A 24,389-nucleotide genomic window follows, 5' to 3' on the forward strand; every position below is an offset into this window, starting at 1 on the left:
TTGCTGTGCTCCCCACTGTAGTTTGAGCTCATTAAATAATAACACTCGAATCTGTAGCCAGGTCAGAAATAAGTGTGTTAGCATTCCTAACAACTGTTAACTATTGGCATCTTGACTTAAGATCTCACTTACTATATAATAGCTGTGATAAATTTGTTATGGCATCTTATTTTTCCCCATCCTATGAGACATCCATTCCTATCCTACATTATAGCTCTTTCTGTCCCTGTCTTGTTTCCCTATTACTCTGAAAGGTTTTGCGTTACTTTGCATCCTTTAGAGTCCACGGGGGTGTTTGCGCCTAGCAGAAGACCAGTAAGTATTAGCTAAATGAATGAATAAGTTTTGTGAAACTGCACAGGTGGGTATGACTTCCAAAGATTGTGGGTCAGAAAGAATTCATAATGTTGTAGTGCTTCATAAACACTAGGGTAGTTAAAACGAAAAAAGAGAAGCCTGATCTGGTTTCATTTTTGTTCTGTGTAGGATCCTGGTGGGCAATCCATTTACATGCTCCTGTGACATTATGTGGATCAAGACTCTTCAGGAGACTAAATCCAGCCCAGAAACTCAGGATTTGTACTGCCTAAATGAAAGCAGCAAGAATATTCCCCTGGCAAACCTGCAGATACCCAATTGTGGTAATTTACTTTCGAATCAATGAATTCTACTTGCTATTAATTATTCTAATTGCCTTGGTGTGGTAGAGAGTCTGGGAGGATTATCACTACCCAGATTTTATATAGTATGCTGTTGAGGTCTCTGGTGAGCTGGGCAACATTTGTATGCAGTGTGGAGAAATCAGCTGGGAACAACTTTGCTGAATATTCTTTGCAAGTAGAATATTAATTCTGAGTGGATGGCTTTAAAGTGCATGGAGAAAAAGTACACTGTTGATTCCTTTGTTTCTTTGTTCGTTTGTCTGTTCATGCATCCATCTATTCATCTATCCATCCATCTATCCGTCCGTCCATCCATCCATCCATCCATCCATCCAAAAACTATCTGCTAAGAGTGTAATACTTGATTGGCTACATATTTACTTACCCAGGCCGTGGAGAGGGAAAGATCTCGTGGTGATAAAGTGTCCTCCCAGTACAAGAAAATGCAGATCAATCCAGCACATTCCCTTACACTTGTCTTGCTGCCAGATGTCTGTGTCTCTTGATGGGGCATCACGAATCTGCCCTTATACCTGCTTTTCCCATGTTTGGGTTTCCAGGCTCCTCCTTCATCTTGCCCCCACTCCTCCTCAGCATTTACAACTCCAGAATTTAAGGGGGCACCTTATGACAAAGTCCCATCTCTCTGTGAGTGCCAGTCTGTTTGCAAGGAAGGAAAACCCAAATGTTCTGGTTAGGATTTTCCTGCTAAGGACTTCTGTGATGCACCTCCTCGAATACTCACATATGCGTTGTCCAGCCAGTTAGCTCACAGTTATATTTGATCTTCTGGCCGAGTGGCTGGTGACAGAGCAGAAAGCCATGTAGCACCTGATTCCTGTCTGTCAGGAATCTGTATATGAACCATGAACATTCGATTCTTTGTTTTCAGAAGACCGTGCTGTTTGGGGTCAATTTTTCTTGAAGGAAAATATAGCTGTTGTTCATTTTTAAAGAGAATGTAATAAAAGGAAAGAGAAGTATTTGTTTCTTACCCTGAAGGGGCTTACAAGACAGCAGTTACTCTTCCCATAGATTCTTCTCTCCCAGAGCCCTTGGGCTTTATCATAGGGGAACCAGGCTTTGTTCTCTTGACAGCTTCCCTGAGCTTTCTTTGCTAGCCAACACTTAAACAAACCCAACTTTTAATATATATCTCCTCCCGATTGAGAAGAGGGCAGCTGTGCTCTGTTCTGGTATAAATTTGCACCGCTGAGAGAAATCGCCTGGAGGGACAAGAAATTCAGTGTTGAGTCACCTGGCCTCTTGGCTGGCTCCCAAGTCCACATGGCTGTTGTGACCACATTGGTTCAGCAACCACTGAGAGGAAGAAAGAAAGCGCATCTAAGTCCTGCTCTTAGTTCACAAATGGCCTCTTAATAGACGTCTGCTTTGCCCTTGCCTGAAGCCAGTTCTTTGGGTTTTTTTTTTTTTAATAATTTTAATTTTTGGCCAACTTGTCTTGACAGCTTTTGGTAATGCGCTGAATCTATAGGGTTACTGATAGACTATTATGATTGGGGGAGGGTAAGGGTAAGAGGGAACTGGTCCTCATTTTTCCTGGTCAGTTTGTCAGTTTTCAGTAAGTTTTTATTTGTTTCCTACAAATTAGTCAACTGTGTGTCTTAGGGGCTTTTGAATTCACTGTCATGATTTGGGAGGCATATGTTTGATGGCTCCATTAGGACCATTGCGTTCATGGTAACATTCACAATTAATTTCAGTGTCAACGATGCTAAAGCTACCTTGTAAAATCATTTCTCTACCACTTTTGTATTCTTAAATTGGTTTGTTGTTTGTTAATTTTTCTTTCTGTCCGAACTTTTTTTTTTTACTTATTAATAATTGCACAAATAAGGTCGATACATTTTGTTGTAAAAATAACCTGCATTACCCATAAAGCTTGTGTTTTTCTTGTTTTCAGGTTAGTGGTTAGAGATCTGTAATACTCTTTTGAATCATTGCACAGTATTCATGGTGGAATATATCTCAATTACATTAAAATTTCCATATTGTTGGGCATTTAGCTTATTTCTCATTTTTCGTCACTCCAGAAATGTTTCAACGAGTATCTTTACTCTTTGCTCTTTGTACTGTGTACAGATGAAAAGGTTTTTCTGGGATCCAGAACAGGAAGCAGAAGTTTTGGCTTCTATGGTTTGCACATTAAAAAGCAGTTGTACCAAATTATAGCCACTCCAGCAAGGCATGCCTTGATATTAGCAAACTTTTTACTTTTTTGCTTGTCTAAAAACTGGTAGGTCATTGCTTTCTGGTTTGCATTTTCCTGATGACTATTGAGTTTCTTCTGTGTTTACGGGACATTGTGTCTATTCCTTGATGAATCATCTACTTACATCCTTTGCTTATTTTTCTACAGTGTTTTCCTTTTCTTCCATTGATAGTGTTTTTTATTTTATTTTTTCTTAATTTGTTTGAAAGCTATACATTATGTTTTTGTTTTTTTGTAAATATATAATGCCCCAATATTCACCGCCCCTATCAAAATGTATTTTTTCTTGTAAGCATCTAGAGATAACACCCAACAAGACAGGAAAAGATACCTTTATTTCTCTTTACTTTCTCGTCCCATCTCTCAGATTGTTGTCAAATAGGATTTTATTTTTAGATTGTTACTTGACTTTTATGAAGATTTACTATGTCTTTGCATGCCATTAAACTCTTGTACCCTACTACCTTTTGGAGCAGCTTTTCTTTTTGCTGGCGTGTAGCCTCTAATATTTCGTTCAGAGAAATTAAAAAAAAAATCTTCAAGTCCTTGCCTGGTGGAAACTCAAGACTGTATATTTTCTTCTCAATGGAATTGGCTAATTATAAAATTCTAGATTCAAACAAATTCCTTTTAGAACTTTGCAGATGTGGTACCGTGTTCTCTTTGTATTCAATGTTGCAGATAAGAAGCTTGAGGCCAGTCTTATGCTTACTTCTTGACAGGTCACCTATGCTTTTCTTTTCCTTCCAGAAGCTTTGAGGATTTTCTCCTTTTCCATGTTATTCTGAAATTTTCACCATCATGTAACTAGGTGTGTGTTTTTATTCTAAAAAAGATTTTGTAAAGTTCTGTTTGACATGCAGCATATTCTTTCAGTGTGAGGATTTATGTCTGAAGTTCTGGAAGGATTTTCTAATTTATGTAGATGGACATTTACACTTCCGGCTCCACCCTCCATACCTCTCAGCCTTCAGTAGTGTTTCCCATCTGTTTGTCCTTTTGTGTGACATGATGGGAACATTGGTTTACTCATGCTTTGTCCTTCAGCTGTTTCTCCAGATACTGAGTTTCTCCCTTCCAACAATTAATTTTGAATTTCCACAGTCTCTAGTGATTGAGTTTTTCTATGACTGAAACACCCTTTTCCGTGTTGGGGTTCACTGTATCCCCAGGGTGTCACCAGTACCAAGCACTGCTGATTTTCTCTGGTGAGCTTCCTGCGCTCATTGCTTCCATTTGGGAGTGGCTCCAACTCTTACTGGATGCTGTGTCCACAGTGAGAGCGTAGCGACAGGGTATGTCGCATCTACTCAGTTTTCTTAACCAGTGGCCCCCGTGGCTCAGCTGAAGTGGGGCTCCACTCTGTCCTGCCATCTGCCCCTTGAGTCTTGGGTCAGCCTAGAGCTTCCCTATTGGCTTTTGTGAAGCAAATACTTACTTGTCCCTTTGAGGCTGTGTTGATTTTCTTTAACCCCACTTTCTCACTTTCTCTTGTTCAGGAGTTTTTCATCGTGTTCTGGTTTCTTATTCACTAACACTGGAATTTTAAAAAGTTTTGCAAAATACCTAGAGATTTGAGATCAGAATGGGAAGCTTCGGTTGGGGGCTTAGTCATATGTTACTTTTCTTCATCATGGTTTCCTAGTTTGGGCTCTTTAAAGAGAAGTTGGATTGAGCAGTAGATTGACACTAGGCGGTTGGATTTAAATTGTTTCTGAAAGTCCATACTACAGGAATCAGAAAATAAGCTACTATCTTTAAGTTAGATAGATGTATTGTTTAGAGCTTGGATTTGTGGTCGGTTGGCTTTTCTTTCAGGTCTTGCCCTTTGCAGACTTTTAAAATATATCTATTGTGTTTAATTACATCACAGTTTCATAGAGTTCAGCTTCACTTTTTTTTGTATGAAACTGTTAACTAAGTCCAAGAGTAATTCATAAGAGTATTGTATGGTCTTGTGTGTTTGTTTCATCATTCTAAACCAATGATTCCCAATAACTATGACTATTCCATTAATTTGCATCTGGTAACATTTTAATTTCAGTAAGAAAGAGCTACCGAGATTTCATTCATTCATAAGGTGGGCTTTCTTTAAAAACTTTCCCTTTTACTGTTTCACCATCTAAGTATTGTATTAACAAACGCTCTACATTTTTAAAGCAAAAAATACACCCTCTGTGGTGTCTAATGTATCCATTGAACATAATAGGCATTTGATTAATGTTTGCTGAATTCATCAATTAATAAATGCATGAGCCACACATGTTCTATTAATGATCAGGCTGGACTAAATTTTTATATAATGGTATGGATATTTCAGTTAAGATAACTTAAGCATTTGTGTTATTCTAGCTGAATTATTCCATATTTTAGTATTTTGTAGTTCCTTTGAAATTTCTGTCATCATCTCATTGTGAAAGTATCTCCCTTTCCTTCTTCTTAGTGATTAACTGAGCTTAGTAGGCGGGGCTGGGAAGTTTAATGGCCCTGTTACCATTAGCAGCATGGTCAAAATGTCTCACAGTATTTCTCTTACAGCCCCTCCTGCCGTGAACTACTGTAAATTTATTCATGCTGGGAAACATGTTGTGGTCTGTTTCTCCACTAGGTCCTTTTTAACCTTAGAAAAACTATTAATTGCAGCAACAATTTAACTTTATTAAAGGCAACAAAACACATGCATCTCAAGTCTCCACATTAATAAGAAAAAAAAAAAAAAAAAGGGTCACCACGCACACCGGTTCTGGAGACAGAGATAGAATCACACAAATTTTGTAGAAGGAATATTATTTTGTCCAGTCACTGTGCTGACTTAATAGAAGACCATCCCTGCTACTTTGTCGGTTGATCTTCAATGGTTAGTTTTGCAATGCAGTCTTTTCAATCATTTCCCCTCAGTAAGTGGGATTATTAAAGAACAGTATACTTTATGCTTTGATTATGATTTAAATCTCTGGAAGAGAGTTTCTTCAGGAAGTGTTAGCAGTGGATGGGACGCTCTAAGTAGATGGCAAATATGTTTAAGAAGGGCAATAGTCCTCTGGGTCATATCAAAACAATCCCTCCATCCATTTTACTAGGAGCTAGTTACCACAGAACATGCTAGTCCCACAGTGACTATAAGGTGGTAATTCACTTGATGGTTGGACTGCAGTTGACTGTATAAAACCCCCTTAATGGTCCCTTGGATTGAAATCAGTCCTGCCTTTGGTTTCCTTGTTATGTATAACGACAATTTCAATTTTCCCAACTTTTTCGACCTTGAAGCTTTCAATGTAGAGATTCCTTAAGACACATCAACAAAATATTATTTATGATGGTAAAAGTCAATTCACAGGTACCTGGAGAAGAAGGCTGGTTCCTTGAGGTAAATTGGTTTTACTTAACCGATAAGATTTACTTTTGGTTATTGCCCTGTGGTTTGTAGCATACGTCTGTTAAGCATATTCCTTCCTACAGAGTCCTTCATTGTTTTAAACCAGGAAAATAGACCGATAGCAATTCTGCTTTGTTAGATTATGGGAGATGAAAAGGAAATGCGATGTCAATACTCTGGAAGTTATATTGGTATAACACATTATTTTCTTACCATCTTAGCTGGATAGATTTTTTTTTTCTGAAAAGCATATAAAAAGTCTAGTTTATTACTTTGCTTTACTTTTACTTGGGATCAGGTTCTGTCTACTAAAATAAAGCCAACCACACAGTGGATTGTTGTTTTCCTTTATCTTTTTAGGATGGAAAATAAAGCTGTTTTTTTTTTGTTGTTGTTGTTGTTTTTTGTTTTTTTTTTTGTTTGTTTTGTTTTGTTTTGTTTCTGTCAGCTGCTGACACAGTTTTTGTGTTTAGAAGTTTCGTGGTTGCTGACTCTGTAATGACACAGCTCACAAGCATAGAAGCACCATTTCCATTTTGGGCCTGGAAAGTCACTTTGCTAATTTTCTGTCATTTTTGTAACTGGGTGTAAAGCAGCCACTTCTAAATAGGTCAGGCTCATTCTGGCTTCATTCCTGGTAGTGAAATCTATATGCTTAAGAGAGAGATTGGAAGATATGCCAACAAGAGAGAAAGTGAGAGGAGAGGAGACACTAGACAAAATCATAATTTCCTTGAATATTTCATGCATGGAATGATGACCCAACACAGAATGAATAGAGCTCAGGAGGACTAAAACAAGATGAGAAAGAACGTAATCCCTAACTTCAGGTGGCTGTTGAAAAATGAAACCCAAATCTGACCTATGCCACTTACTGCAAAGTTGAGTTAATGATTCAAAATGATTAGAGGTCAGTTTGCCTCACTTATTAGGAAGTGAGACCCTACTTATTTGTTTCTTCTTTTTTTTAGTGATAGGTCACCTGCATTTATTCTTACCTAATATTTTATTAATAGTGAGCATTTCTTATCCATTAGGAATGGTGACAAAGGACTGGAGGGAATTTGCATACTTTATTTTTATTTATTTATTTATTTTAATGTTTATTTATTGTTGAGAGCAAGCATGAGTGGGGGAGGGGCAGAGAGAGAGGGGGACAGAGGATCTGAAGCAGGCTCTGCACTGACAGCTTCGCACAGCAGTGAATGCTATGTGGGGCTCGAACTCATGAGCCATGAGATCATGACCTGAGCTGAAGTCTGTTGCTCTACCGACTGAGCCACCCAGGTGCCCCGAGAATCTGCATACTTTCAATTAGTGATCCTAGGAGCTGTAGTCAACACTCTGGAAGTGTGTGCTAATGGAAGGACACAGACGCATGGGAGAGCCCATTGAAGGAGGCTGTGTGTGTTGGTTAAGGCCATGGAGACAGATGAGGGTCAAGGCCAGCTCCCACTCATTAGCTATTTAGTTATGATACTTGATAAGCTTTAACTTCATTTGGAAATGGGGATACTAATGACTCCTGCTTTCAAGAGTTTTTAGGATGCCAAATAAGGTAATGTGGAAAATATTACAGACGAGGTCTAGCACACATTAAGTACTCAGTAAACATTAGCTGTTAAAGTTATTACGATCATCAATATGAACATTTAGCCTTAAATATATTTTACATCTAATATTTAGATATGTGTATCTCTTATATTTTGTGAAATTGCTGCAAATAAAAGCAAGAAAGCCACAACGAGATCCCACAGAGAATTGGTGTACTCAAAAAAGCTGGGGAATATAAGATCAGTGGAAGTGAAAGGATTCCTTTAGAGCAGGACTTCTGAGAACTTTTAATGTGTGATGGGCATAGTGAACATTCAGAGTTACAGAACAATACAGAGTTACAGTAGGCTCTTATTTTTTTTAAATCTTAGATATTCCACACCTCCCTCTTTAGCCCCCCACAGAACATCTCAAGGAGTCTGGATTCCACAGAACACATTCTGGGGAAAGTTCCATGGATGAGATGATTGCTCGGGCCCCTGCCAAATTTAAGAATAATAGTTGTAGACACAAAAACCTAGTGAGCAATTGTCCAGCCAACATCTATCATCTAAACAAACCCTTGCTACTCCAAGTGTAGTCTGTGGAACAGAGAGTTTGCTAGAAATGTAGACTTTCAAGGCCCCAACCTAGACCTACTAGAAAGAAGCAGTGATTTTTTTTTTAATGTTTTTATTTATTTTTGAGACATAAAGAGACAGAACATGAGCAGGGGAAGGGCAGAGAGAGAAGGAGACACAGAATCTGAAGCCAAGCTCTAGGCTCTGAGCTGTCAGCGCAGAGCCCGGCGCGGGGCTCGAACTCAAGAAGCGTGAGATCGTGATGCGAGCCGAAGTCAGATACTTAACCAACTGAGCCACCCAGGCACCCCGAAAGAAGCAATGATTTCAATGAGATCTGCTGGTCATTTCACATACGCATTACAGTTTGGGAGGCCCCAGTCTCAAGAAAGTCAGCCTTTCCACTGTGCGGTTGGTGACTTTCTGCCGAGGTCTGCAGGCCGGTGTGTCCTTTCTGAACACATCCGCATCAAGAGACGCGGACACGGAGGTGGCTGTCGGGCTGGGCAGATGGTCATTTCTGATCTCCAGTCAGGTTTCTCCGAGTGCAAGAGGAAGACACGTCTGCAGCTTCAATCAGGATCCCATGACAGTAGTGCTAGAAGCTGTTGGAAGCTTCGCTGAGCTTTGCTCTGTGCTTGTGCCGATTTCAAATCTTATTAAGCCAGGAAGTAGTGCCTGGCAAATGGTTTATCCTGCCTTGGCTGTTCATGCATCCCAATTCATTTTTATTGTGCTAATTAAGCCTCAAGTGATATTTCAAGTACAGATTGTTTTTTCCATTATTGAATCTTTGGCCAGCATATTAATGCTTTAGAATTAACGTGAGTCAGATGCTTACTCATTTGTGGAAGACTTTACATTTAAAAGATCTAGACTTGGCCAATTTTGCACAGATTCCTTTGGAGACTGCTATGACAGGGTGATACAATTTCTCTATAAATAAAGGAGACTCATTCTTCCTTCACAAATAGACACGTAATTATTTTTTAAATGAACTAAATTCTTAGGTTATGGATACATATTGGTATTTATGTTCTGTGTTAAAATGGATGTACTCAGTCTGCGAAGGAAGTACAGTGTAGTGGTGAAGATCTTGAACTTTGGGTTCATATCGCAGGTCTACAGGTACTTGGGCAATTTTGGAAGATGTATTTGACTTTTCCAGAACTCATATTCTTTGTTAAGCAGATGAGGACAAATCCTTAACTCCATGATTCCTTGTAATGATTAAATAAAACAATCATTTAAAGTACTCTAGAGGGGCGCCTGGGTGGCCCAGTCGGTTGAGCATCAGACTCTTGATTTCAGTTCAGGTCATGATCTCACTGTCATCAGATCAAGCCCCGCGTTGGGCTCTATGCTGACAGCACAGAGCCTGCTTGAGATTCTCTCCCTCTTTCTCTGCCCCTCCCCCCCTCAAAATAAATAAATTAATATTAAAAAATACAGTACTAGAAAAGAGTTTCTGGTTCAGTGAATGTCCAATAAATACTACTACTATTATTGTAATTAAACACACATTTTTAGAATTGTTAATCATATAAATTTAGGCTTAACCAAAAAAAAAAAAACTAAATTAAATTTTTTAGGAGAAATTAAGATTATGGCACAGCATTCTCTACTGAGAATCTCTATTTTAACCTTTTTTTTTTTTTCTGCTCAGCATTTCCAAACTATATTACATGCATTTGTAAAAGGTAGGAAATTCATGTCATAGGTTTGTATTCAAGGTGCCAAAAGGGATGCCTCCAGGCTCTCTTGGTGGAGTCTGGCTGGTGGAAGAGGTCATACCTTGAGGACAGGCAGCAGGGCAGGCCCTGGCTCTGTGATCCCTCCAGAATCAATAGATAAATCTCGAAGTCCAAGAACATGGGAGAGGAATCAACAAGGCCCGGAAGGGTGCAAGCTGGAAAGCAGACGGATGAATAGAAACTGAAGTAAATGCTGAGAATGCTGATTACCGGGTTGGCAGCAGCAAAGGCTTGGGGACACTTGGTTGGGGATGCAGAGCTGGTACGAGGCTCAGAAAGAAGCAGGAATGCAGGGAGAACCAAACACAGGAGAGTGCTTCAAGTTCCTTGTAGAGCAGTTAAAGCCATTGTCATTCCATACGTTCCAACTGACTGCACCCCTCCCTCCACAGCAGAAAACTGGAGGTTTATTCTCTCTCTTTTTAGTGTTGATTTATTTTTGAGAGAGAGAGAGAGAGGCAGAGAGAGAGAGAGAGAGAGGGAGACACAGAATCTGAAGCAGGCTGCAGGCCCTGAGCTGTCAGCACAGAGCGTGATGCGGGGCTTGAACTCATGAACTGCAGGGTCATAACTTGAGCTGAAGTTGAAAGCTTAACCAACTGAGCCACCCAGGTGCCCCGGGAAGTTTATTCGCTAAAGAGGATCAAACAAAGATTATCAGGAACTCCAGAAAGGGTTGAGGCTGTGAGAGCCATAGAGAAAATGATGGATTTACATACTGAATATTGATATTTCCATCCTTCTTCCTCTTCCGGGCAGGACATTGGTAGAGCATTATCTGAATAATGTGACCAGACCTTGTCCCAAAGTGATCTAATGATACTAAGGTCAGGTGGTCTCCAGTTTAAGAAGGCCACTAATACTACTCTACAACAAAGCTGGCAGTTGAATGCACAATATGTCTCATACCTTGTTCTTAAAGATGTGTGAATGGCCAACAATACCCGCTGTTTGAGAAAAACTTGTAATCAGAGAGACAAATACCAAATAAACAGATACAAAAAAAAAAAAAAGTTGCGAGAAACAGTGTTGATGCGGAGAGAAGAAAAATTCAAAAGAATATCGACGTCTCAAAGGGATCAGGAGATACCGCACCCATGAAACAAAGACAGGGTGCCATAAAATTAGAAGACCATTCAGGAACAAAAGAAGAGCCTCAGAAGCTAAAAGTACGACAGAGATTGAAAACCTCGGAGTATGAAACTCAGAGTAGTAGGGGCCTTTTTGAAACCCTGTGAAAGATACAACATTGCTGTCTATTGGTTGCTGATAGGAAAGGTCCTGAAGAGGTCACGCAGGCCACTGACAGCCGGATCTTGTCGGGAAGTCCTTTGCCAGGGGTGGGGACACCCTGAGACCCACCCTGTATAAACCTTGCTCCAGTCCGGTTTCAGTAATAAAGAATAATGGCTTTGTCAGTGGGGATGGCATCGTAGGCGAGTTTTGTGAAGATAGTGGGTCAAATAGGGCAATTCAACGGCTCTTGAAGATGAATTGCCTTTTCTGACCTCTGGGTTACTCCTGAGTTAATGATGTGTCATAGGTCCTTGGGACACAGCTGTCGGGCTGAACGCAGTCCCAAGCAGAGTTTCTGATACCAAGGGCGGGACTAGCTTGGCAGGCAGGACGTGACATATCGTTACACTCGCTGGGACGCGCCTTCATGCAGAAAATACTATGAGTCCCATGTGGTTGTAAGCAGTGTAAACACCCACTAGGTGCGATAGTTTAATGAAGTGATAATGGCACCAATAAAGAAAAGCTAGCTTTTGAAATGTGAAAGTATAGATCCACATGAGTTGTTTTTTTTATCATATCGTGAAGTTTACAATAACCAGTTTTTCTTATGATATTTGGCTATGACTTCTATAGCTTCAGAACATTCTAATACTGTGATGGTCAGGCTTCGTGTCTGAAGAATGCTTTAAAACTATCTTTTTTTTTTTTTTTTCCCATAATCTGTTTCAAAATTGAGGTCTGGTAGTGAGGTTGTTTATGAGTTACTTAATGTAAAAAATTGGTTTATCCAAAAAACATAGATGCCTTGCACCCTTTTGTTTTTGACTATAAAAAAATGGGTGATCGGGGCACCTGGTGGCTCAGTCGAAGTGCCCAGCTCTTGATTTCGGCTCAGGTCATGATCTCACAGTTCCTGGGATCGAGTCCCTCATTGGGCTCTGGACTGACAGTGTGGAGCCTACTTGGAATTCTCTCTCTCTGCTCCTTCCCCCCACCTTGTGCTTGCTCTCTTTTCTCTCTCTCTCTCAAAAAATAAACATTAAAAAAAAAAAAAACTAGATTGGCAACTGTAGAACAGTGAAAGAGAAGACATAGTTTTATAAAGTAGTTTTCTTTAAAGTAAAAAGTTATTTTGCAGTAATAACATTTTTTTAAGTTTTTATTTATTTGAGAGAGAGAGAGTGAATGCGTGCATGCATGTGAGTGTGAGCAGGGGAGGGGCAGAGAATGAGAGAGAGAGAGAGAGAGAGAATCCCAAACAGGCTCCATATTGTCAGCATGGAGCCCAACGTGGGGCTCGAACCCACAAACTGTGGGATCATGACCTGAGCTGAAACCAAGAGTTGGACGCCAACTGACCAAGCCACCCAGGTGCTCCTGCAATAGTATTTTTAAGAAATGTGCAAAATTTGTTTACACATCTTATTACCTCATATTGTTTGGTTCACATTAAATTTGTAAAGCTTACCAACGTGGCACTTTTTCAGATCACCATAAATTAGTCTCAGAAAGTAAATAATTACCAGTTCTAAGGCATAAAGAGTTTTCAATTTGTTGCTATTTTGATAATGCATCGAACTATTTATATGTATCTCCATTTACTTTTTCTTGTTCCGCAGGTTTGCCATCAGCAAATTTGGCCGCACCTAACCTCACTGTGGAGGAGGGAAGGTCTATCACATTATCTTGCAGTGTTTCAGGCGATCCAGTTCCGAATTTGTACTGGGATGTCGGTAATCTGGTTTCCAAGCATATGGTAAGGATTTTGTTTGGCTCTGTGTTCAGAGAGAGATGAGAGTGTCTCAGAACTTGAGATTGTATTAATCTAGTGATGATCGTTTAATATTTTATAGGGCCAGAAAGAGAAATTTACACTGTGTTTGATGTACATTTACTTGCTATTTATTCTTTTAGTTAACAAAGACTAGTGCAGGTTTGCATTTTCGTTCTGTATACCTACTAGATTAGAGTCTCTGTGTCTCTGGTGAGCTTCTTGCGACCCTGTGAGCAAGGTGAGGGGCGCTCCTTGGGCTCTTTTCCCTTGGAGAAAGGTAGGTAAGAATTCAAAGATTAAGTCAGCATTGCGCATTAAACCATTGTAATCTAGAGAAGTAGAATAGCTCCTGATTGGTTCCTTTGCCTGGCCCCAAACCTTTTCTAATGGTATAGATTTCTTTCTTTCGTTAGGGGGAGACACCCCAAATCTTTTCACTTTGGCATCAGTTGTGATAAAGATTATTTTTGTCTGTTAATTCATTTGTAGAATGAAACGAGCCACACACAGGGCTCCTTAAGGATAACTAACATTTCATCTGATGACAGTGGAAAGCAGATCTCCTGTGTGGCAGAAAATCTTGTAGGAGAAGACCAAGATTCTGTCAACCTCACTGTACATTGTACGTAATCAGACCGGCCTATGTTTTTAATCGCAAACGATCGCGGACACACCTGCATTTGTCGTTGGGCACTCTGGGTGCTGCTGAAGTGTGTGAAAAAAAAAGTGTGTGCTGTGTTCTGTGTGCAGTTTTCAAGGAGGTATCAGCCTCTGTCACGTGTTCTGTTTCTTCTCATCCCTCTTACTGGTGCATGTCTTTCTTTTAAGCTGCTTTTTTGATCTTAAACTTGTCCTCTTGTGCCTTCCTCCCCTCCCCGCCCCCAACCTTTTTTTTGGATAGAACATATTTTGAACTGCTTATCGTTCTCTTGTTAATAAGTTTTAGCTTAATTTCTGCCAAACCAGTTCCTAAAATTGTTTTCTCCATAAAAGCCATATGAAGATTTAAAGTTATACCACCTAAAGTATCAGGCTGGCTGTTCACAAACACCCAATTGTGCCGTCGATGCAATAAAACCTCATTAGTTTGACATCAGGTTTCTGTGGGAAGGTTGGTGGTGTCCTGCTGAAGTTATTGAAAATTGTTATTACCCACAGAACATTTTTATTACTGTTTTAAATTTCTGTATACATTGCAACTAAGATACAGGACACTAATCCTTCTTCAGCATACGTGTTATTTCCCAGTGTTGTAAACAGCACAACACATAGCTTCGCATTCCAGATTGTGGCGTTTAGGGCGAACATGTATTTGGTACAAATCACATATACTTTGCACATTGTTCCAAATTCTGAGCTGGCGTGCTATAAATTAATGAGGCGTTACTGTATTTGGGTCAGGGTTTGGATGAGAGAAACACGAGTGTGCACGTGTGTGTGTATGAATACACGTTATACACGCGTAGACACATGGTATCGATACACTGGCTAAGGTTCACCTGTGGCGCACATTCAGTGTGTGATTGTTGGAGTGCATGATTATGGTCACCAACTGTAAGTCCTTTGTCACTGTCACTACTACCTCTGTGCCTAGTAGGTACTGGACTCATAATTTCTCATCATTTCGACCCACCCAGAAGCCTGAAATCAATGCTATCCCCAAACATACGCAACCAGCTTCCAACTTTATGTCCTTAAATCAACACCTCACCAAAAGCTCATTTGAGCATGGTGGAAGGAATATGTGGGCCCTGGGCTTGGGGGCCTGGGCTGGTGGGAGGAAGGTAAGTGTTGCCCCTACCCCACTGGGGTCCTTGTATTTGTAACACAGAACTACAAATAAGGATGTTCAAATTCAAAGTCCTCTCAGTTAATATCTGTGGTGTTCACCATGATCTGAAGAATTGACCTTATCTATCACAATCTAGGTAAAGAATAGAAGGAATAAATGGTGGATAATTTTAACAACTGAGATAGGCTTGGTAGTGAGCCTGGTCAAAGTGTATTTGTTAGCAAGTTGTGACTTTTCTCCCTCTTTGTGTGATGAACATGTACAACTGGGAAGCAAAGCAAGGACGGAAGGGCTGCGGGGTTAGGTGTCAGGAGACCCGGATCCTTGTTCCAGATCTGTCTCGCTCCCTAAAACTGACCAAGTCATTTACCCTCGCTGGACTTGGGTTTCCTCACCTGAAAAATGATGCTCTTAGGGCTCTGGAGGTATTTTCTAGTCCTTAATTGTATCATTATCAAAGTCAGACCACAATAAAGTAAACAATTATGGGGGATTTTAAATACCCTCACTCAGGATAAGTACTCTGTTTAAAAATGCTACTTGAGTGTTTGTTTCCCCAAAGCATAAAGTGCTTTATTTTTCAAGTTAAAGTGGTCTCTAGGTTGTTTGTCTAGGTTTGGACAGAACCCCAGACATTTAAAAAGGATCAAAACATTGACTTCTGAAATCCTAGCAAAAGTGCAGCGTACTGTCATGAAATGTGATACTTTTAAAGAGCATTTGCTATTGGCAATCAGTGAAAAGTACCAGCGGATCATACTTTATAATAATCAATCAGCATTGGCAGCAGCAGTCCCCGCCTTGGTCAGTTTGCTCCGTTTTAGATAAGCTGTGTGAGATCCGTGCTGCAGGCAAGATTTCCAAAGTCATTTCATTATTTGTGTTGTTGAGTGAAGTATTGCAGAAACAGTGGCCCTCAGCTTTCTGGTGATGAATCTATGTAATATCAAAGCATATGTATTAGAAACCAAAGTTGACTTCCAGTGAACCCTTTCTGCTGTCAGAAATCTCTGCGATCTGTTTGGAGCTGGTTCTCACACTGCGAAATTTGAAAAACGACTATGGTTCGTGGGTCTTAAGTATGAGGAAAAGAGTCTCTTTGAAGCTGTCTGTAGGGAGTTCGATCAGCCTTGATGGTGATTCGAAATATTGTTGGATTCCAGAGTCGCTGGTCCTATATTTTCTTAAACCAAACAGTTCGTTGAGTAAGATCCCCCCGCTGATGACGCAGAAATCTGGAGATGGGGAGAATTCTGAGCTTTCTGATGCTATTAACTTTCTCTTTTTCAATTTAGTTGCTCCAACTATCACATTTCTCGAATCTCCAACCTCAGACCACCACTGGTGCATTCCATTCACTGTGAAAGGCAACCCCAAACCAGCTCTTCAGTGGTTCTATAATGGGGCGATACTGAATGAGTCCAAGTACATCTGTACTAAAATCCATGTTACCAATCACACGGAGTACCATGGCTGCCTCCAGCTGGATAATCCTACTCACATGAACAATGGGGACTACAAGTTAGTAGCCAAGAACGAGTATGGGAAGGATGAGAAACAGATTTCTGCTCACTTCATGGGCTGGCCTGGAATCGTAGATGGTGAGTACCTGATGCTTTTGCATCCGGGGAGAGGATAGCGTGTATCACTCAACTATTGACAAAATCATGCCTTCAGCAAACCACCTGCAAACCCAGGGGTCTTGCTTGTGGGTCAGCTGGGGTTTTGTTCCATATGCCTTTATTCTGGGGTGCAGGTGAAGAAATGGCAGCCACACAGGAGGTCTGCTTCTGAGTGGCAAGTGCCGATGGCAGGAGGGCAACTAGAAATAGGCAAAGCTTCTCAAGGCCCAGCTTCCGCAGTGGCACGTGGTCTCTTCAGGCTATATGCCACTGGCCAAAGGAAGCCATAGGGCCACAGCCAAGTCCAGGGGCAGGGACTCATACTCCCAGGGAAGTGATGGGGCGGGGGGAATGAATCATTTTGGACAGTAGTCTGATGTGCACATTATTTTTATCTCAAGTGTTCAGTGACATTTTGTACCCATCATGGCAAAACTCATGCAAGATGTACGTAGGTGAACCGTGTTTGGTTGGCTCATGAACTACTGAAGATGTATTTTCTAGCTCCTTACCTGCTTGGAATTCAGAATCCTGCCCTCTCACCGTGGACGAGAAACCAGTTTCTTAGAATGTTTTGCCTACCTGGGCTGAGTGGTGTCATTCATTTATCAGATCCTGAATTGTTTTTCTAGGAGGTAATAGTTCCCATCTGACCAATGGTTTGGGATGCCGGCAGGCAAATTGCAATGTGAGCCCCAGCAACAGCAGGGACAATTGCCGTGCATTCATCTGCTTCTGATGCTGTTGTCCGGTGGAGTATTCTTACTTGTTGGGTCTTGTTGCCCAGATACCGGATGACACTGTGGAGGCCAAGGCCTGTTTGGACATTGGGACCTGTACATGAGTAGAATTCGCTGTAATAATTCTCAGTTCGTGAGGGCCACACAAAGATGGCTTGGCAGTGGGAAGGGAAGACAGCAGTTTGGCGGCCCGTGGGGCAGGGGCTGCGTGGGCAGCATGTGCTTGTGGGGCCCAGAGGGCAGTCCCACGGACAGAGATGATGCATACGGAGCCCCCTTCAGCAAGTAGTGAGAATGTAGTTAGTGCCCATTACATAATAAGTCTGCCATTACACTGGTGTGTATTAAATAGCTTTTTAAGTGCACAAACTTCCTTAGCATGTTCAAAATGTTATTTGAATTATGTGAGTTTGATTTACAAACAGCCTTTCAGGAGCACATAAAACAAGCTGTGTTTGGATGCCTTACCCAGACACCCCTGGCAGTTGTCTTTTCCATTAAATCTTCCTCTTAATTGAGAGTTGAGCTGCTTGGCTACATTTGCTGTAGTAAATCTCTAGATTACTCTCTTTCTTCCTGTGTGTTTCGGGGAATGCAGCCTTATCGTTAAATCCAGAGATTCTGCTTGGGGACACTTGCTTTATGTTTGTTTTTCAATACACATTTTATTTATGAGTCATTTTCGATGTACAGAAAAGTTGCAAAGACAATACAGAGTCTTTGGACACCTCTCACCCAGTTGCTACTGTCGTGAACATCTCTCATTACCGTGGTATGTTTGTCAAAAGTAAGAAACCGACATTGGCACATTACTATTCACTAAACTTCAGACTTGATTTGAATTTTGCCAGCAGCTGCCTTTTGAAACCGTTGGGAGGTGAACTTGATTCAGGGTGAGGGTCTGGCATTGGAAAGTTTTAGAAGTGGTTTGTGTGCTTTGATATATATGCTCAGTTCTTCCAGGGGGAAGCCAGTAACTTCTATTTAACATAGAGGTTTGATGTATTTTTCTTTGGAACATTTCTGTATGGTGCCAGTCTTTGGTAGAGCTTAACTCTTCTCATCCATGTGGCCTCCTTTTTATGGATCACTTTTGTTAGTTTTAACTTCACTAATGATAGGAAAGAAGTGATTTCTGGTACAAGAATAACTTAGTGTCTCAAATACTCCCTTTAAAGGAAATCATCACTGATCAAAAATAAAAGTTGAGGTTAATTTTATAAAGATGTTTGTTCTCTCCTTCTTCTTGTTTGTTTACTTGTTTTGGTCAAGTCTTTAAAATAGAGATATCTGCTTTTAGAAATGATTTTTTTCCTCTTTAAGTATTTACTCAAGGACCAGCTATCAGGGAGTAATAAATGAAATGGAAATAAAAGAGCCTTGGTCCAGGGTGATAGTGGATATAAATGGCCCTAGTGGGCCATAAACCAGTGTGACCAATTAGAGATTGACCTCACTTGGCTTGTGTTTTAGAATCTTTGGTATTTATGAGATTTGGAACCATAGCATACAGATAATGGCCTTTTAAAGAATTGCTTCCTTTCCCTCTTACCCTCCTTTAAAACTAAAGAAAAATAAACAAATAACAAATCTATATATATTTCCCTGCCGGCCTAAAGTCTACAGGTTTAGGATGACAAGTCAAGTGTAGGTCTATATTCCTTCAGTATTTCAGTATTTCTGTTGTTGTCACATAGTAATTGGTAAGAAGTTTACTTTTTTTACAAATCTTTTTGATAAGATGCTTCAGCTACAGTTTTTCTTTCTTTTTTTTTTTTTTTGGATGAGATGCTTTTCTCTTTCTTTTCTTTTTCTATTTTGTTTTTTGCATTGCAAGTTAACTGGCTTATGAGGAAGCTGGCAGCCTGGGATCAGTGAAGTAGGGTTACCCTTCCATATGCAGCCAGGAGAATTAAAATGGCAGCTCAGCTCAGAACTGGGACTTTTGTGGAGTAGTCACCTTGCAAAGGAATTCACTGTCTATTTGTAGATAGAAAGTGAAGAGAGTTGAAAGAAATTAAAACAGAAATAAAAACAAAGAGGGGCACCTGGATGGCTCAGTCGGTTGAGCATCCAACTCTCAATACCGGCTCAGGTCATGATCTCACGGTCATGAGTTAGAGCCATGTCGGGCTCTGCGCTGACAGCACGGTGGCTGCTTGGAATTCTCTTCCTCCCTCTCTGCCCCTCTCCCACTCTCTCTCCCTCAAAATAAATAAATAAACAAAAAAAAAAAAAAGAGAGAAAGACAAAGAAAAAAAGTCCCTAAAGCAAAAAGTTGGTGAGCTTTTTGGTGAAGAATGGAGTTACAGCCCCGATTGCCTTTATTACCGCCTGCAATGGAAACCGTGGATGCGGTGGGAGACACTCTCCTGCTTTCTGCGTGGAGAAAGGATGGGCAGAGAGACCTGGAGCCAGCATCAGCCAGGTCAAGAGGGTGCCACCCACAGGGTGTGAGGCCGTCGGTAAAGATGGCCCTACAGTGTCTCTCCAGAGTGCCGGGACCTTGCAGACTCCAATACCAGACCCAGCCAGGGTGCTAACGAGGAAGGACAGGTGTTCTCAGACCTTCGGGTATCAGCAGGGCCCCAGACACAAAGCCGGTGCCTTCCCATCTGTTCATCACTGGCAACCTGGCCAGTGACTGAGAAAGGGAGGAAAGACTTTCCCAAACTCCAGACACCAGATTGATCATTTTGGATCCCACGGTTAGAAGTGAACTCCGCTCAGGTCAGTTTTGGGTTACGTTTAAAGCACAAAACTCAACTTGTAGTTTCCAAATGAAATTTAGGGAACGATAGCGTTTATCTTTTCCAGCACGCTGAGGAACGCGGCTTGTAACAATCAAATTAATTTTATTTCGTTTTTATTTTCCATTGTCCCTGGAACATTTATTTATTCACTAAGAGTAATCTTTTCTGGCTCCTGAACACTAGGGCCCGGCTCCCTGTTGTGCATTAGAATCAGCTGGGGAGTTTTAATTGTGATTTCATTATTTAACACACATTTCTAGGGCCCACCTCCAGTAATTCTGATTCAGTGGCTCCCGGACGAGGCTCAGGCTTTCACATTTTCTGTTTTTAAGATCCTCAGTGACTCCAGTGTGCAACCAAAGGTGAAAATGGTCTGGATGAGAGCCCTGACCCAAGTGAGATTTTTCTGCTCGTTGTTGAGTAACAGACAATCCTTTGGTCACTTTAGATTGCAGACAAAAATCTCAATTGAGAAATAGCATGTCCTATCTGAGTTAGAAACTAAAACTCTGGACTTGAGTTAAGTCCAGTCCAGGCCAGCATGATGTGTGTGTGTCCAGGGGTGGGGGTGGGGTGGGGGGTGAGGGGGTGGAGAGGTGGGGATGGGGTGTGGGAGGGAGATTGCAGAGCTGGCTAAGCAGAATTCAGGCCCTCTGTTACCTGAGTAGAAGGGAGTGGGCACGGGGGACAGGTGGCAGGCAGGTGTGCTCAGGGCGTGTGTTCAGTGCTGATTCACAGACCTTCCTGGATCGTTTTGTGGGATCTTGGTGATTCCTGTCTCTGCGGGCCTCTCTCCAGGGAGTCCGTGACAGGAAGCAAACATGTCTCTATTCCAGCTGGTGGAAGCGTCTCCTTCCTCAGAACCCAGGAATGCAGCTTCGTGCTGCTGAGATCCCTCTTCTCCTCCAGGGGGCTGTTGTCAGGACAGACATTCTCTCACGCCACCTCTGTCTGGTCCACGGGGAGCCCTCGTGGTCCCTCGTCTTGACACCTCCGGCCGTATAGGTTGAACGCAAATGCCACCTGCATCCTGCCTCCATTGGTTGCTTTCACCTTCTCTGGTAGGAGGCACGTACTTGGCCTCAGAGCCTTCTGCCTGCAGGGAACCCGGTTTGGGTTCTCAGAGTGCTGTGGTGGAGGCCCCATGGCTATGTGGAAACTTCTGTGTAAGTCCTGAATGAGCACCTTCTGTCTTCTTTGGGACCTCAAAAGTCTCAGTGTGAAGCAGAGGTTTCAAAGGACATGGGTCCAGCTTTCATTCATCTCCTTTGTGAGTTCTGCAGTGTTATTCTCTCTTTAGTGGGCACTGAGCAGATCACTAACAACGTACCCATTCCTCACTTCGCTTTGTGTTTGTCCTCTGTGGCCATTAGGGAGAAACTTTCTACCCAGAACCTCTTTTCTCTCAGCACTGCTTTGTCCTCCCTTACCCAGAGGCTCAGGCTTGCCCAGAGAAGACCTCAAGACTCTGCCACTTGACTACACGAACTTTCTAGACTTGGCGCTCTAAGAAAGAAAACAAGAAAGTTTTCTAGTCTTAGAAAACTAAGTCACAGTTTGGTTCCTGGAGAGGGTAGGAAAATGTAAGCTCCTTCTGGTGTCCAAGTTCCTTCCCCCTCAGAGGTATGCCACGGGGACAAGACGTCTCCTGCCCTCACCCCTAATGTTTATCGCAGTCACTGCCAGAGAGTACCCACCCCCCTCGGTGTTTGGGTATCTAGCTATTTTTTAGGTTTGCTTTATGTTTCATTGTAAAATGGCCATCCTCTATGCCCACTGAGGTCTTTTGACTTCAGTCAGACTTCTCACGGAGTTATAAATCAGGGCTTCTCAAACTTCAGTGAGCATACAGCTCTCCTGGAGATCCTGCTAAAACACAGATTCTGATCTCATGAATTTGGGGAAGGGTCTCAGATTTTGTATTTCTGACCACCTCCCAGCTGATGCTGCAGGTCCCGGACCACACTTTGCCTAGTGAGGGGGGTTCCCTTCTGCCCTGCGGAACCTGGGGGAAACCACTGGAAGGAACGCATAGGCATCTGCCAAGATGGCTGTACTGACTCCTTGTGGATATCGACGAGTAATAATGATAAAAATACAGAAGAGTTTGTGCACAGAGATGCACTCTAATTGGGTTTGGCAAAAGGTAGGATGAATTCAATGTGTTGGCTTCAGGAGGCTTAGGGAGACTGGATAAAGGAGAAACCTGGGGCGCCTGGGTGGCGCAGTTGGTTAAGCGTCCGACTTCAGCCAGGTCACGATCTCGCCGTCCGTGGGTTCGAGCCCCGCGTCAGGCTCTGGGTGGAGCCTGTTTCCGATTCTGTGTCTCCCTCTCTCTCTGCCCCTCCCCCGTTCATGCTCTGTCTCTCTCTGTCCCAAAAATAAATAAACGTTGAAAAAAAAAAAAAAAGGAGAAACCTGGTGCGGCACTCACAGAGGGAACACGGGACTCTCTGGGGAGTCTCCCAAAATTCTGCTGTATCCTAGTTAGCCGATAGGACAGAAATAAGACTTACCTAAGATGAATTGATTCACTACATGGCTGTCCTTGGAAAAGCCTTCTCGGGAACACGAAGGTGTGCATGGAGACTAGGTGAAGGTTAGAAGTGGTGAGTGTGTGTTTTCAAGTAGAACTATGACCAGAAATTAATGGCAGAGAGATCGCTTGTGAGTGTCACCAGGAAGAAATGTGGGGCGTTCGCCAGCATCTTGGGATCAGCCGGCATGAGTTTCAAGAATTTTCAAGGTCGGCTATTTCCATCATCGTGAACACGTTGATTGTTCAAGGGTAGATTCTTTTATCGAAATCTCCCCCGAGTGATTAATACTTTAGGCTTGGCACAAACCTAGCCCGAGCACTGGGTGATAAAATACCCGTGCTCTAAAGCTTCCCATTCTTCAGGCAGTACATAAAGAGTGTCTCTGTGGCCCACTCATTCAGGAAGAATGTCACAGCTCAAGAATGCTCATTCACACAAGCAGTGGGAGTGAGTGACTTATGCTTCCTAATTCGGGAGCACTTGCCTCCTATGCACAGTGTGCGTCGGGAGCAAACTATAAATATTGGAAGATTTTTCCCCACAGCTTCTCATTCGTGCTGTTTTATCAAGAGATTCATGACGTCTGGATGAACTGGAGCTCTCTGCAGTACTTAGAGTTGCCCCCAAACTGGCAGATTTAGATTTGGTGTACTTGGGCCAAAGAATGTAGGGAGAGGAAATTTCTCTAAATGTTACACTTTAAGAAAATATAAAGCCCCCCCACGACTCGCTCTCTGGCCCTTTGTCGGGACCTGTTTCTTGTCCTGGGAGTGGAAGGAAAGGAAAGTTTGACCTGCTTTTCTGTTTTAAATAACCGAGAAGACTATGGTTTGGCTATAGGCTCTTAATAATCGTGATAATTAAGATTTATACTTAAATAGTTCTTTAGGTCTCAAGAGTACTACCGTTAATTAATTATGCTTCCCAAAGCTCCTGACGGGTTGCCAGAGCCAATGCTGTTATCCTCTCCTGAGGTATGGAACATTCCTTTGTCACAGGAAAAGTGAAGAGACCCCCTGATGCTGCATAGCACGTTAGTGGTTCAGCCAAAAATGAAACCCGGACATCCGAACCCCTAGTGTGTTGGGGCCCTGCCGTTCAGAAAAGGAAGAGGAGAGGTATCTGAAAGTCAGAAGGAGGGACTTCCACGAGTTAGACAACACTGTTGACAAACCAAGGACGGGACGGTTGATTTGAAAAGAACGAATCGTTTGCTATTTCTTTATCATATGGAATTCTTTGAAATATTTTTCACGATCACACTAAGCAGAGTCTGAAAATAGATTTGAGAGAGAAGTCTCTTTTTTTTTTTTTTTTAAGACATTAGAGAGAAACTGAACGCTGAAAGGAAGGAAACAGATGTGTCTCCTGGCCTCCATCATTACTTTCATCTTTGCAGTGGGATGGAAAGGGAAGCCTACCTGCCCTTCCACAATTTTTCTTTATCCTACACGTGTGCTTTTCCTTTAATAGTGGAGTCTTAACAGTTAAAAAGCCGTGGAGTTTTACTCATAAAGACTTACATGGAGTCAGAAGATTTACTCATGAGCTAAAACAGATTAGAATATAGAAGCTCCAAAGCCCTCTCTTTAAAAGCAGTTTAGCATGGAGGATGGTGAGGGGCTTTGGTTTGATATTGTTGGGGAGAAAGTGACAGTATCATCCATGCTTAGAAACCTTTAATGTCCCTGAGGTCTGTCTTGTGGAGGTGCAGACATCACACGCGCCATCTGGAGCTCTGTCTGGAGTGCGTGTGGCCACAGGACAGTCCCCAGGGTTTTCACTGGGAG

At 41.9% G+C, this 24,389-nt stretch overlaps 1 protein-coding gene across 4 annotated transcripts in view; it reads left to right on the forward strand.

The window, feature by feature from the left end:
- The window catches only part of NTRK2 (neurotrophic receptor tyrosine kinase 2), a 328,951-nt gene that overhangs the window by 35,100 nt on the left and 269,462 nt on the right, over window positions 1-24,389 (forward strand). For all 4 annotated transcript variants that reach the window (XM_030293721.1, XM_030293722.1, XM_030293723.1 and 1 more), the window contains exons 5-8: window positions 487-641; window positions 12,998-13,134; window positions 13,642-13,774; window positions 16,240-16,545. In XM_030293721.1, coding sequence (XP_030149581.1) covers window positions 487-641; window positions 12,998-13,134; window positions 13,642-13,774; window positions 16,240-16,545 — 731 coding nt within the window. The remainder of the gene's footprint in view (window positions 1-486; window positions 642-12,997; window positions 13,135-13,641; window positions 13,775-16,239; window positions 16,546-24,389) is intronic.

This window comes from Lynx canadensis, chromosome D4, assembly GCF_007474595.2.
Source record: "Lynx canadensis isolate LIC74 chromosome D4, mLynCan4.pri.v2, whole genome shotgun sequence".
Taxonomy (NCBI): domain Eukaryota; kingdom Metazoa; phylum Chordata; class Mammalia; order Carnivora; family Felidae; genus Lynx; species Lynx canadensis.